Below are 15,916 nucleotides of genomic sequence, written 5' to 3' on the forward strand. Positions count from 1 at the left end.
CCGGAATCAGAGGCACCAGCCTCCACTGGCAGAAATGGAACAGCACAGCATAGCCAGTATTTGGGTGGCTTTTCATTCTCACTGTGCATTGGACATAGACTGGGTTGTGACCTTTGTGTCTTCTTGATTGCTACCCATGATAGCTAGAGGGGGGATGCCACAGCACCACACCGATCAAAACTCTATGACCTGCAATCAAGGACAAGAGCAGACAAGGAGGTTAACCATCCCTTCCAATGCTAATATCTAAGCTTCTATACAGTGTAAGAGAAGTGACTGTAAAAACAAAACAAAAACACAGTTGTAGCCTTTATGTGTCTCTTTCCCAGACCTCATTACTTGCAGCTCTTCATCTTGCACTCAGTGGCTCCACCACCACCACCCTTTGTAGGACACACTTCTCCCTTATTAACCACTTCTGTAACTCATGAATTGCAGCCATTTCTATGTGAGAAGTCCCATGCAACTTGAGCCCTACAAATGTAGCCAACCAGTTCTGTATCATGACCCACCGGATGTGTGCAGTCCCCATACCTGTTTTGCAACCAGGTAAGTACCCAAGACAGGAGTTAATTCAGGCCTTAATGGGGCAAGATATATGGCTGGGGAGCTGCATTCAGATTCAAGGAGCACAACTGTCTATAGATCAGCAATAAATGAATGGAGACACATTTGCCATCATTTAACCATTGGTAAGGTGAAAAGCTTACCGAAGTTCTTTAAGTAACTCAAGAGGAGGGTAGGATGATACCTCTCACTGGACCAAGATATGCTAGTGCAAAGAATGTAATCTTTTTTACTTGTACATCTCTCATATTAAGAGAAACTCTGTAATACTAAAAAAAAAAGCTTGCTTATTCCATCAGCATCAGGGCTCCCAAAAAGAAAGGATTGAAAGAGTCACTGGCAGCTAACTGGGATTTGTATAGCCATTGCATGATCAGGATTAGAAAGCCCAAGTCAAAGCCAATGGTGAAAGAAGATCCAATACCAAACTCAAGGTCATAAAGCAAGGTCAGTTTGACAAGAGGAGAATGAGAAGGAAAGAAGGTACAATAAGGACCCAGGGTGGTAGGCAACAAGCATAGGATGCCCTTCCAGAGCAAGCAGGGAAAACAGGAACAGGAACAGAGACAGAACACCTGAGTTAGAGAGTCTTATGAGGCAAGAATGCAGGGAACTACATTTGGCTTGTGAGTTCAATAAAATATACCATGCCACCTACAGTATATTTCCAATGGTTGTGTGACAATTTCATTACATCCCAATCTTAAACACACACACACACACACTTTTGTGAGGTTTGTGGGGTTGTGAAGTAACTTTAACCTCACAGCCATACCCATTTATGATGAGTCTAGTGAGATTTAGGGATTTCTGGTTTCTCCCCTAGCATATTGCATCAACGTGCCATTTTAAATGTATTCCTCATCTATCTACCATCACGTTAAGTGCATTGGGAAAATGCACTCAACTATGAAGTATTGCTAAGGTGTGTATACAGCATGGTAAAGTCAGTTGTGTGTAAGTACCTGGGTGATCCTACCACCTTTCCCTCCTGGTGGCCACCCACATCGGTCCCCCCCACCCAGATTTCTCCTGCATCAGAGTTCAATGTTTTATTGAAGAGTCATGTCAGTGCATTAGCTGTATATACATATCCTCCTCCACAACCAGTTTAAGAATGAGGTACCACAACCAGTCTGAAGAGCAACATGGAACATATTCTTTTTTTTAATGTAAAGTCAGAGACACCCTCCAGTTTTGACCTCCAAAAAAAAAAAAAAACAAGGACAAAGGAGGCCTCCACCTACAGGATTATCCCCAAGCCTATAAAGGTGCATTTCTCCAGGTCCATCCATTGAAAAGGAAATGAGAGAACAAAGCTGATGTGAGTTGATTTCTCCAGTAGCCACAGAAACAAAGTTTTTACTTTCTTTTTAAAAGACATACTATTATTTGAAACGTCTTTTATTTCCTTTTTGTGTCCTTGTTGTGTTCCTATCTGAAGCTGTGTAGAGTAGGGAAAATAAAGCAAGTGTATTGGTTTAAATCATCATCATTTCCCCCCTCATATAAATCCAAATCTGGAAAGAGACACTGCAGAATAATAATAATTATTTTTTCTTTCTTTTCTTTTCTTTTTTATAAATGTCTTCAACATGTAAATAACCCATGGGAAGGCCAAAAAGAAAGAAAAAAAGCAGGAATTAATTACACAGTTACCAATAAAACTCTACCCTCGTGTCTGAGAAGACCAATACACAGCTAACTCCATATACAGCATGCAGTAATGTCGGAACAAGGACCTGGCTGAGAAATAATGTGCTAGAATGCTAACAAAAAAAATTTATATATACATATACATATACACACACACACACATACACACACACACACACACATATATATATATACATATATATATATATATATATATATATATATACACACACACACACACACACATACACACACACGTAATAATAAAAGAATAAGCATATCCATCAAACTCAACATACAGTGAGCATCAACCTTTGTACTTCCAAACAGTATGAAACAGCAGAATATCTTCTTGAGTTGAACACCAGAATAATGAATGAAAACTTGATAATGCTGGTGGAGGCATTGCTTGTTCATCTTCTCTCTCTCTCTCTCTCTCTCTCTCTCTCTTTCTTTTTCTTTTTTTCTGCTAGATGTGTCAACTCTAATCCAAACTGATCACACAAACAACCAGAGACACTAACACTCCACCTCCTGTAAACTTAGTCAAGAATCCTGCTATTTAATTTGTTTTTAATACTTAATAAACTTACTTCACTTTTTTTCCATTTTTCTTTGTTGTTTTTTTTGTTTGTTTTTTGTTTGTATTTTTTTATGAACTAACAGTTCTAGGCTCATATCAGAAAATATAATTAATAAAATTAATAATGAATCAGAATCCCTTATTATCCATGATATCCATGTAGTACAATGAATTAATGTCTTAACAATCATGTTTTTTTTGGGGGGGGGTCTCTCAGTTGCTTGCGGTTGCTTTGTCAGAGTGGTTGTCATCTGTAGTTGTTTTGTTGTAGTTTGCAATCAAATCACAGCGCAGTCCGCGAAGAGGAGGGGAATTGGAGGAAAAAAGCCATGATGTGATGTACGCAAGGCAGCCAACATCATAATCCTCCATGTAGGAGAGCTGGGCAGATTCAGGGAAACAAACACACATGAGTCAGCTGCCTTGCTAAGGTGTGGATACGGAAATGGGGAACAATGGTCACTCAGCCAAGTGCACTGGTTGGTCCCCAACAGCTGCATACTTGTCCATGGCAGAAAAAATGGGGAAAAATTGAAAGAAAGAAAGAAAGAAAGAAAATGAAACATCAGTCGTGTTGAAACATCAGCAGAACAATTTGGACTCTTCTTGTTTTTTGAACTCCCTTTCTTTCTCCCCAGGATTTCCTCATAATATACTCTCTTTACTATTATGATTATTTTATTTTATTTTTTAATATTCTTCTTCTTCTTCTTCTTCTTCTTCTTCTTCTTCTTCTTCTTCTTCTTCTTCTTCTTCTCACCATGGTTGACAAGGTCAAAACCTGGGCAGCAGGTGCAAGAGAAGGAAGGGAAGCAGCCAGACACAGCCAGCTCTTCTTGACCCACCACTGTTCCCATCATGCACTGCTCCAGGGCCTAGAGGAAAACAGGAAGTACCATGTCAGCAAACAGAATAATAAACAATAGAATCCAGAAGCAAATAGATCCTAGGCAGCTACCAATCTAACAAAAATGTATTGTTATTGCCATGGTTGATTCCAGTCTTTACAAGTCTGGAGTCTTAACACACCCAGTCTTACCCATGTGAGTAATGCTCAAGGCTCAAGCATAGTTCCTGACCTAAAGCAAAGCTGAGGTTCATTTCTGTATACATCATGTTGCCCGAATTTAGAACTGCCATTGGATACATAACAAATTCAATGCAAAAGCAGTCTATCAAACTGTTCATTGTTATGAAAAATCTGAGCACCTTGACTTTTAAATGAGTAGCTTGAAACACTTCAAAAGATGGGGCCATATTTTCAAAATCTTAAGTATCTCAGTCTGGAAAACAAATAGCCAAACCAAACCAAACCAAAGTAAAACCGTGGATGGACAAGTCCATGAATAAGCCTGCTAAACTATCCCGACTCTTCTACCTTGTAATTGATGTAAACATATTGGCCAACAGGTGGGTTCTGTTGGACAGGACTCAAGGTCTTCTCCCTGTAGTAGTCCTACTAAGTTTATCCCAATGTCTATCATGTACTATGAATCATTTTGCATCCCACCATAAAGTTTGACGTAAGAAGAAATGGCACCATTAGAACAATGAATTCTACAACCACTTGATAATGTGTTCGCAAACATGTGATTCATATAGTTGCATTCATTCAAAGGGCAGCCTGCCCTGCTCCCACATAATGCTACCTATCTGCTTAGATACTCCTGGGGCACCCCGATCTGAATTCCATCACTGTCAGAAATCTGGGTTGGTTAGAACAGAGCTTCCTTGTTGCCGAACATAGTGTCCAGAACATAGAGCTCCTTCCCTCAGGAAGCACATCTAACCCTTTCCTCATTAACCTTTCAATGTCTAGTGAATACCATCTTCTTTCCATGGGCCTTTGATATTGGTCAGCTGCCCCTAATTGTATATTTTTGATATACAGCTGACTCTGCTGTTTTCTTTCTTTTTTTGCAATGCTCAAAAATATGACAAAGAAATATTACAATGCTCAAATGTAATTGGTTAATGGTTATTACATTTATCTTGTTGAGTCTAAAGTTTGCAGTCTTTGCTTATTATCTTGTATAACACTTTGAGGACCACTTTTTAGTAGAAAAGCCGCCTATTTAATATAAATACATGGAAATATAGGCACACTCATCCGAGAGCTGTGATTAGATGCAGCTCTTTGTTAGAACAGAAAAAATGTGCCTTGCTGGATCAGACCAAAGAGCTATGCAATCCAGCATCCTGTTTCCCATAGTGGCCAACCAGAAACCTCCTGAAGCCCACAAGCATTGCTGAATGTACAAAGGTGTATACACAGTGTTCTGTACAATGTGTGCTGAAGTGGAAGGAGTATCATTTCTTGCCCATTGCTGCAAAGAATTCAGGACCTCTGGATAGTGGAATCTAATTATTGTTGTGTTTGTGTCCTTCATCCCACAGAGATGTCGGCAGGCTGCAGCTATCATGATTCTTTGTACTTCCCCGCAAATAGAGTCAAATAAATCTCAACTTTATAACATTAAAAACAAAAGCTGGACTGTTAATTAAAAATAATAACAATCTACAAGCATTGTCTATCTCTATGAAATCAGTAGATGTTATCATAATACAGATGGAACAGCAACCCCAGAAAGCTGAAACTACCAGATTCTTGAAAGCTAAGTTGGATCCTTTGAAATTTCAGAACAAGCATCGGAGTGAGCCAAGCACCGAGCTGTATGGAAGGAGATAATGGAGTACTTGCTGTCAAAACTGCCATTGATGGCGACGGAGTCAACAAAGAAGCGGGAGTGACCCATCCCGGCCTTGGCTGTGGCTTCTCTCCAACATTAATTCCTTCATGCTCATTAAGGAGGCATGTGACATTCCAAAGTGGCCAGTAATCAGGCCCAGTGGTATTCCAGAGAAAAGGCTATTTAGCATCAATTATCCACTGAGAGCATCTGAGAATAACAACACAAATCATTTGAGAACGATTGGCCTGGAATGCCCTGTTGAGTTTTTCATCAAGGTGCCAGGTTTGGGCTGCTAAGGCATGCAGAGAGCTGTTATTGGTGGCCAGCCAGACATTGGTGGAGATCCCTTTCCCTGGAGACTCCGCAAAACTCATGGGAGAGCATCCTTCTTTATGGGGGCCAGGCCTAAGCTGGTGGGGTGGAAATAAATGTTCTTATGTTCTGAATTTTGTTTCTAAAAAGATGTTTGTGTTCAACAGGAGATTTTATAAACTTAACAAAATTATTGTCCCTCCCCAGGCTAAAATGTAAGTAAAGCTGCACTTTTACATATACGTATTTGAGAATAGTATTGCAACATTTAATTAATTCATCAAATGAGTTAATTGATTACAAATGTTCCAAATGATTTTTTTTAAAATGCCTCCAATTAATTGGACACTATTTCAGGAAAGGCATCCCTCTTTTCTTGTTCTCTCTTATTTATTTTAGTTCCAGCTAAATTACTGACAGTGACAGCTAAAAACTGGTTTAGAGTTACCCCCACCCCCACCCCCTGATTGAGATCTGCTCACTAAAATGTGGATATTGCACAAAATAAATAGATGCATTTTCTTCATTTTCTACTACAGCATGGTATCAGATTTAGATATCAGATTATTGGCTGGAACGGATGAAATCTGTTATGTTTTATAATGATGATTATAGAGCTGTGAATAGACTTGTTGATGATTATTTTAGTTTTCACTTATCAATTTAATATGATGCACTCCCTCCCTTCGCAAGTGTATTTATGTATCTCTATGGCTGCCTCTGTACTTTATTTTATGTAATTAAAGATATTGATTGTTTAAAAATGATAGTCATTACCAATTTCTAATACATCCTGATAAATGTAGTTGTGGGCGGGGGGGGGGGGATGGTAAGCAGATACCCAAGCTAGAAGAACTTGAAGCACCTCACAAAATTACAAGTCCTAATATTATTTGAAGAAAGCATGACTGTTAAAGTGGTATAAAGCTAGGGGTGAGTTTGGTGATTATTCAGCATCTGGGTTTGGTGATTATTCCTTGTGAATACCTGAAGATTCTTCAGAGATTTTGTGAGCGTTCAAAAGGAATGTTGGGGGGGGGACACCCTTGGCAACAAATAAAAATCTTTAGATGGGTGAGGGACAACCAGCATTTGATAGAGCTTTGGGTCCCAGACACATACAGGCAGTCTGCTAACCTTACAAACAATGATCTGAGGATGCTTAGAACCTTTACTTCCTGCTGGGAACAGCTTCTCTGCCCAGAGAAGACTCTGACTCCAATGGTTCCTGCAGCAAATGATTTGGAACATGCTCTGTCCTGACATAAAGCTGATGTGTTTGCAGTGTAAACAGGGCCTGAGGGTGCACCCAGGCAGACATTATTTCACACCAAATATTATCTCCTGATAATCGTGTAGGGAGATGGTGTGGTCCATGCCATGCCCTGCCACTAATATGCTGTGTTCTGCCTCCAGGTTGTCTCGTGCAAATGTCTGCACTTCATTCAAGAGGTCCAGACTTTCTTAGGATTGGTGTAGGAAGAAACCTCACACTGTCCCTTCCCCTAGATCCAAAAGAAGAAGAAGAAAGAAGAAGCATGATCAGCACCTTCAGTTGTTGTATCTGCTGCTGCACTATACCGCACGGGATGCTGGAGAAATCCGCAATGGAACCAAATGAGCTCAGATTTTCATGAATCCAACCCACAGATTCCACAGCAGACTGGCTTTTTCCCTTGTCAGGTGGATTCCTCAGACTTGCGGATCATTTTTTAAACTTCGGGAATTTTGCACAATTTTTTTCATAGAAAAATACCCCCCACAATTAAAACAAACAAACAAACAAACAAACAAACCAGCCAAAAATGCACATTTCCCCCATAGGGTAAAGCATGAAAATGCACATTTTGGGAGAATTTGCACATTTCTGCATGTGCAAATTTGTGCAAATTCAGAAAGTAAAAACAAACCCAAAATTCTGTTGACAGGCTGTTGACAGAATAAAAGGTGCCTGACAACTCGCAAAACACAGACAGAGCGGATTTTACATGATCTGTAGCACTTCTGACTACACATGGAAGATCAAATGTTTATTTATTTATTTGACGGATGTGTACCCCACTTTACAATTAAATGATCTCCAAGATGACTTACAACAGATTAAAGGCAATTTAAATGTAACAAATCTGGCCAAGGCAGAAGCCAGACTGTGCTTCCCTTTGGTTCTGCAGTCCAAGGGCAACTGCTAGTTGGAGCAGAGAGGTCTTTATAGGGAGGAAAAGGGGAAGCAGGGTCCCTGCAATTGCTCCTTCTCTGACTGATGGATGGGGCCAACCTGGGCTGCCCCATTGCCATAATGCTCTTTCTGTGAGGCAGGGGGTGCATGGCCCATGGCCCACTGGCTGATGACAAAGCCCAGAGTGTCCTTCCCCTTACTTCTGCAGTGCCCAGGAAACATGTTTGGATGTAGCCTCATGTTAAGATAACAGGAAAAACAACAAACCACTTCTCTGCTGATGCAGAACTAGGGCATCAGGGAGATGCTTAGGCTGGAACCTTGTCCTTGACACACTGGCTCTGTGCATATAGGGAGATTTTGAATGCAGGAGTAGGAATATGATGAGCAATTCATGTAGGAACACTGGCAAAAACGAGCACCCCTGTTTGAAAGCTTGTGAATGAGACTGAAGCAAGCGGGGCCTTCCTTGCAGTCTGCTGGGAGCAGGGTTAGCAAAGTCCTGCTCACTTCAGCCCCATGAACACTGCTGTTGCCTCCGGCTTCCCCTCTCCCAATCCCGGAGCTTTTCCTCAGTGGAAATTGCATGCACAGCATCAGTTTCTTCTAGTAGAGTCAAGGACTAATAGCCCCAACTGCCTTCCCAGGCAGGAAAAAGTGTTCTGCTGGGGCCAGGTGCCGTACTTCACAGAGGACTGTCCTCTAATTTTTGGAGAGCTGACTGAGGACAGCCCTCTATTTGAAGGCATCCGCCAGTCATCCAGTCCAAAGCCTGTTTAATGAGAAAGAACCTTAAGGAGGGAGGGAGCGAAAGGGCCTTGAAGATGCCCATCAATATTTAGCAACAGGACAGCAGACTGAGCAGGAATGCACATCACACAGTCAGTCTTCTCTACTACAGTGAGATGTACTGTATTTCTATTTAAATTATAGTAGTTCTTTTTACATTTGCCCCCACACATATACATTTACCTATGCAAATGTTGTGCAAACTTGGTATCCTCTTTTGTCCCCCTTTTCTGCTGATGCGATTCCTCTTTTTTGGCAATGTGTAAGTGGCCACCCTAGCTCTGGGAGTGCCGTGCCCTGCCTCAAGATAAATACATTCCCAGAAGCATGGTAGTGGCACATTTTGAAGTGCAGTCACTTATCATGACAGCCCCCATAACCACACCACCAAGAAATGTCCAAAAATGCAGGCAGCTGGGTTGATGCGTATCGACAGACCAGTTCTCACAGCTTTCATCTCCACCAGAAGCAAGTCTTTTGTGAAGCTCGTAATTTCCCATTCAAGACCAAGACACCCTGAAACACTTTGCATTACTTTGCATTGTAATGCTGTTATCTCCCCCCGCCCATTGCAGCTAAGTTCAGAGGGATCAGGGAAGTTGGGGGGGGGGGAGAGAAGATGTTCATGTCCCTCCTAATCAAAAAGGGCGAGCACTGCATCCATGTGAGCCCTGGTTCTACTGCACCACTGATTACCAGGCCTGGGAGCAGAGGAACCCTCCAAGACCGTGAGTACCACTGGAGGCTGATGCCTCCTATGTCAGTTGGGCAGTAAATCCGCTCAGGGCTTCTGTCAGAACCAGTCAAAACTCTAAAAGAGCTATCCAAGGTGATGAAACCCTACCCCAAATGGGTTTCAGTACCTTGAATAGCTCCTTTAGAGTTCCGGCTGGTTCTGACTGAAACCCAGAGCGGGTTTACCACCCACTGACATAGGAGCCACCAGCCTCCACTGGCCAGCACCCTCTGAAACGTTTGTGAATATTTACATTAAATGCTTGCAAATAACATCAGCCCTTGTGAGCATTCAGGCTTGACCCATTTTGGGGTGAGCACCAGCATGCTCATGCATCCCCATGTGGGAAAGCATTAAAAGATTTGACCCCCTTGCTTGCAGTGGTACAGTCCTGTATCCTATGGGTATGTCACATGTGCAGCATGGTTCTTAGCTGTTGTACTGCTGTTCTCTATTATCAGAGTCTCCGAATCCTTGCTTTTAAAAAAATGCTGATGTCATAGCATCACATAAGTGTACACATTCATCACAAACATTTGGCTAATTTCATTCATTCATTCATTCATTCATTCATTCATTCATTTTCTATACCACCCAATAGCTGAAGCTCTCTATAACCTGCTGGTATGCTATTCTACTCTTTGCTTTTACCATAAGCTAGAAATGCCTCCTTCATTAATCCATTCAAAAGTTTTTCTCCTTCTGTTGGTGGGGGGTGGCACATTTCTGCAAACCTGCGTCTAATATCAGAGCATCTATAAATGCAATGGTGCAATTTCTCAATCTGAGCTTTAAGAAAAAATGAAGAAAAAAGAATAACCTGCTGGCATGCTATTCTGGGAGAAGGAACCACAGATACATAGAAACACGGCGAAATTAATTCAGGGTAGGGAAGGGATGCTGGACAAATTTGAGACCGATTAAAATGAGCTTGGATTTCTAAGAATCCGACCTGCAGAATCTGCTGTGGAGCGACCCCCAGAGTCCGTGGATGTTTGGATGATTTTTTTTTTACTTTCCTGAAATTTACACATATAAATCTGTAGAAAAATATGTATGTTGCTGCTGAGGAAACATTTAATGGAATAGGGGACAATACACTAAATGTTATGTACCGAGGTAAATTATGTGAATATTTACGTAAATACTGATGTAAATATTTCCGTAATTATTTCCTCATTTTCCTGCATGTTGGGAAAAAAATTTGCATCCGTCTGTGGGAGGATGACACAACGAAAGGTGCCTAACAATCTGCAAAACACAGACAGAGCGGATTTTACACAGTCCGTACATCCCTAGTTCAGGGGCAACAAGGGATACAACTAAGGCTGGACACCCTCTCTTTGGTGGATGGATCTTGTTTTCACTCATGGGCTGACCCCAGGCCAGATTATGTAGTGACCTGGAGGAGGAGGAGGAGGAGGAGGAGGAGGAGGAGGAGGAGGAGGAGAAGGATTATCCTCCTTTACCCTGATACATGCAGCTTAGGTAGAGTTGTATACAATGGCCTCTTGAAATTCTCCACCTTACTTGTGGGCAAAGAAATGTGACAGACAATTCCAGTGAATTTCTCCACAGGCAGGAGAAATTCTCTACAGTACAGTTTCTAGGGGTTTGGGGGTTTTCATGCTTCAACAGCTTCAGCCGGCTTGGCAGGCTGGCCCCCAATCTGCATCCACCATAGTGCAGGTGGGGGCAGTGTAGGGTTGGCGGAGAATTTCTCCACAAATCTTCGGGAGGCCGAGTGCCGACGCATTCGGCCCCCTGAAAGTGTTGGGGAAATTCTCCGCCCCCCCCCCCGGGATGGGACTTACCTTCGGCGAATGTCCCTCTCGGTGGTGGGTCCCAGCAGCGGTTCGGCGGCAGTTCGGCGGGGGCGGGGGCGGCGGCCGGTCTCCCGACAGGCTGCTGCCGCCACCATTGCAAAAAAAAAAAGTAAAGTAAAAACACACACACACACACACCCGTGATAGGCTACGTAACGATTTACGTAGCCTATCACAGCTAGATTTCCAAAGTCAGCCGTAATAGGCTACGTAAATCGTCACGTAGCCTATCACGGGTGACTTTGAAAAAAAAAAAAGTGCGTACGCAAATGGCGGCGCCCATGGGGCGCTGCCATTTGCGTTCCTTATTTTGACACGTCTAGTCTACGTAAAGATTTACGTAGAGTACGGCAAAAATAAGGGAATGCTATTTTTTTTTTCAAAGTCGCCCATGATAGGCTATGTGACGATTTACATAGCCTATCACGGCTGACTTTGGAAATCTAGTGTGTGTGTGTGTGTTTTACTTTTTTTTTCGCGGCTGGGTAGACGGGGCACTCCTACCCGGCCTGAATTTCGCCGGCGAGGGATGGGGTGCCTCCCCCCCGGCCTGAATTTCGGCCGGGTGAGGCGGGGCGCCCCCCCCTTGCCTGAACTTTGGGGGAAGAACCGAAGTGCCTCCCCCCCACCGCGAAGCAAGCTGCGGGACGAGGTAAGTCCCTTTCGTCCGTCCCTAGGGCAGTGTTGTGTCTAACTTCAGGGATGCGGTGGAGTTAGTACTCTGCCAAAATCTGTTCTCTGATTTCCTGAAAGTTTTTTTCCCCCATGAATAGGGATGTACGAATCCCTTACCTGGTTCCGGTCGGGGCATCCACTGGGGGGGGGACTCCATCCCTCCCCACGGAATCCTTGATGGGGGGAAGGCGATCCGGTCCTCCCCCCCGGAATCCTGCCCGGCCGGCTCTGCTCTGCGGCAGCTCCGTGGAACTTCCGGCCGCGGACGGCCTGCTGCGGATGCAAATGGCGGCCGCTGTAGCAGCCGCCATGTGTGTCCAGCCAGGCTGCCGTGATAGGCTATGTAAGTATTTACGTAGCCTATCACGGCATGCCCGCCCCCCAAAAAAGCATACGGAAATGGCGGCGGCTACGGCTGCCGCCATTTGCGTTCCCTATTTTTCGCCGTTTTATCCTATGTAAATATTTACGTAGGCAATTACAGGGGGGGAAAAGGGAACCGCAAATAGCATAGTGGGCACTATTTGCGTTTCTTCTTTTTTTCGCCATAAAAGCCTACATAAATATTTACGTAGGATAAAACGGCAAAAAAAGAGAATGCAAATAGCACCCACTATGCTATTTGCGGTTCCTTTTTTTTTTTTTTTGCCGTAATTGCCTACGTAAATATTTACGTAGGATAAAATGGCAAAAAATAGGGAACGCAAATGGCGGCCACCATAGCCGCCATCATTTGCATACACCTTTTTTTTTTCTTCTTGGCTTGGCTTGCCGTGATAGGCTACATAAATACTTAACGTAGCCTATGACGGCAAGGACTAGGATGCAAATGGCAGCCGCGGCAGCCGGTCGAAAGACCAGCTGCCACCGCCGCTGCTGAAGCCGCTGCTGGAGCCGCCACCATCTGGAACATCCGCCCCAGGTAAGCCTCGTCCCAGGGGTAATCTGCGGGGGGGGGGGTGGCAGGCCGTTCCACCACGGATTTCGGGGGGCCAAATGCCAGTGCATTCGGCCTCACTGAAATCCGTGGCAGAATTCTCCGCCATCCCTACCCATGAAAGAGGCTTCCCTTGTTCTCCCTCATTCAGGATGCTTTATGATGCATTTTTGTGGTGTTTTTGAGCTTACCAAATCACAACCAGTCTCCCAGGCTGCCTGCACATCCTGATCTGAAAAAGCCCCATGGGAGGAATTGCCTCATGATGCCTTAAACTGGGCTTTAATTGAAGTGTAGGAAACTGAGGAGGCTGCCGGCTGTCAGAGAAATGATTGTACAATGAAAAACTGGACTTTTGCACTCACTCCATGGCCACCTCCAAAGTAAAGGAAGCCCAAGAAACCCAAACCCAACTCATGAGATTTTCTCCGAAATTTCTCCACCATTGAATTTCTTTTTGAAAGCAATTTCTGTTCTATCAAATTGAATGAGAATGGTCAAGAAAAGTGTGGGAAAATTTTCCAGCACAGCACTAAGCTTAGCATACTTGAATTGTTTTGCTTGCCTTTTTCCCTGCAGAGTAGTGGGTACCTGCTTTGTCTTTGTGGCACTGTTGTCTGGATTATGAAGGATAAATTGAAGTGTGTTGGTGGGAAGATAGACCTAACTTTGGGGGTGAGACTGGGGCTCTGTGTCTTCTTGCTGCATTCCAACTGTATGCACCAGTTCATACTAAGTCTGGTCTGAACAAATGAGCAAAGTTCAACCCAATTTGGGGGATGGGGAATGAAGGGGTGAAACCACCCCAGTCTTTTGCCTTTGGGGTGCTGCGATTATTTATTGACCTATTTATTTTGAAGGGGTGCAGCTCACTAGAATTCATTCAGTAGAATTCTTTCAGAGTTCTGATTGGCTAGTGGATGCCATCTTTTCCTCCCCAAAGATGCCCCATTCCAAGGGGTTTTCTGGGGAAAAAGGGGGAGACAAAAAGATGGATGCCAACTGATCAGTTCTGTGAAGGAGCTCCAGTGAGAGAATCTCTACACCAGCCTCAGATCCCACATTTAAAACGGGGCTTTCTGCTTGCTTCCATTTCAAATGCAGGATCATGGCGGACTCCTTTTACACATGCTTCCTTTCCCCCCTCCCCTTTCCCTCTCCTTCTCCCCCTTCCATATGTTTCATTAATCTAGCTCCTCTTGTTGCGATTTTTTTTTTCCTTTTTCACAGAGGGAACTCAAGCAGAACACAAGCAGGGTAATTTGATGCCTCATTACCTCTGATCTATTTTAAAATGGAATAAAGGTCATTTAGTGCAGGAGACACCCTGGAGGTTAACGGCATCATCTAAAGGGCCCACAAACTTCCATGAGTGAGCAATCTCAATAAAAGCTCCATGTGACAAAGTCCTGAGCCTTCCCACCCCAAATTGTGCACCCTAGCCTAGAAAATAGCTGCAATAGCTCCTAATTTTAGGCCTGTGAGCAGGGTCATGAAGGGGTCCAGCCCTAGCACACATACAGACATATTATTTGATTGTTCTGAAGTTCATTTATGCCTGGTGGCTGAATGTATAAAGGGATTCTATTGGAAAGCATTGCATGAAGCCATGTGAGGTGATACAGCGTTCATATTTGTGGTGTCCTAACTGTCAAGGCCCATTCACACATGCAACAAACCATAACTTTTAGCCACTGAATGATGCAAACATACCTGTGTGAATTAGGCCTGAGATGTTAAATAAAGGTAGACCAGAAAGCCATCCTGACGTACTTCATGTCACAAATATGTAATATAAAGAACAATAAAAATAGAGGGTTGGGAGGACTGGCAAAGCAAAGGAAGGGGGCACACAGCAAATGGAAGCAAAAGCTGTGCAAAGGAGATCTCTACTCTATGTTAGGCTGCAAGAACTGAGGACTAGCCACATTATTCTGTGATAAAGATGGCTGGGTACAGGTGAAGAAGACTTGCTACCAAGCCGGATTCTGTGAAAGCAGATGGCAGAAGGCCTTGAGGGATCCGGCAAAGAAAAGGCAGGGGGTTCAGCAAGAAAGCTGGCAAGAAATAATTGCTATCATTGATGGACAAATCCCTCGATGTTAGCTTTGCTGCAGGACAAGGGAGCAGAAACAATGAAAGACGCTGAGGGGTGGTTGGGGTTCAAGGCCAGAATTTGGGGAAGCTTCAGCAGGTTTTTACTGACCTTTCCATGGTGTCTGGACTGCGGTTGTCTCTTCTACAAAATTAAAGAACAGGTTATCAATAAGGCAAAAGGGAAACCCGCTCTGTGTTCTGGCCTGTGCTGAGACACTTCAGCCAGTTCTTTTGCCAGTTGCTTTGCAGCAGTGTGTTGCACAAAGCCCTGCTAGTTTTTTTGTGTTTTTTTCCTCAGTTGCTCTTATGGTGCTCCACAGTTGTGGACATTTTGAAATGGGCTAATAAATGGCGAATGAGTTGTTTAAAGCATTGAGGGGATCAACATGCTGCTTATAACCTAGGGTCATAATCCTGTCTCTAAAAAGATTTTTGGAAACTCATCCTTCCTCAACTCCTTCCAGACGGGGGTTCCTAGAACTAACAGTCAAAAGACACTGTACAGATATTCCATCTTTTCTTCCTTGAAGGTGGGTCCCCCCCCTTCTCTCTTTTCCTGCTAAGAAAAAAGATGGAAGAAGCAGAAGGAAAGCACAGAAGGGCTACAAATGGAAGATAATGCCTTCTGGCTAATGTCATCTGGCACTCCCTTCATTCTGTGAACAAAGCAGTGCAATTGCACAACAAAAGCCTCACCCGGAAGGACCTTTCATCTGAACTTAGTGATAGTGCAACTGCAAATAATTGGTAAAGGAGTAGTAAAATAACTAATGTTTTACTAGGAAACTGATGTATATTGATATACAGCACAGGGAGGCTATTTCACATATTACACAGCTGGGCACAGAGGTCAATTGCGGCTCCTTGGA

The 15,916-nt window shown here is 43.5% G+C and overlaps 1 protein-coding gene and 1 long non-coding RNA gene across 4 annotated transcripts in view; one reads left to right on the plus strand and one right to left on the minus strand.

Moving 5' to 3' along the window:
- Positions 1-6,570, plus strand: part of LOC146340487 (uncharacterized) — a 35,802-nt gene extending 29,232 nt beyond the window's left edge. The window contains exon 4 of the long non-coding RNA XR_014783714.1: positions 5,204-6,570. This is a non-coding gene — a long non-coding RNA (uncharacterized LOC146340487). The remainder of the gene's footprint in view (positions 1-5,203) is intronic.
- The window catches only part of NTM (neurotrimin), a 528,603-nt gene continuing 516,198 nt past the window's right edge, over positions 3,512-15,916 (minus strand). For 2 of the 3 annotated variants that reach the window (XM_084803638.1, XM_084803641.1), the window contains 2 exons: positions 15,157-15,189; positions 3,512-3,681 (listed from right to left, as the gene is read on the minus strand). In XM_084803638.1, the coding sequence (XP_084659764.1) occupies positions 3,581-3,681; positions 15,157-15,189 (134 nt within the window). In that variant the 3' untranslated portion in view covers positions 3,512-3,580. The remainder of the gene's footprint in view (positions 3,682-15,156; positions 15,190-15,916) is intronic. The other variant, XM_084803640.1, reaches the window with a different exon arrangement.

This window comes from Heloderma suspectum, chromosome 6 (assembly GCF_057233095.1).
Source record: "Heloderma suspectum isolate Gila_16-S chromosome 6, 16-S_ref, whole genome shotgun sequence".
Classification (NCBI taxonomy): domain Eukaryota; kingdom Metazoa; phylum Chordata; class Lepidosauria; order Squamata; family Helodermatidae; genus Heloderma; species Heloderma suspectum.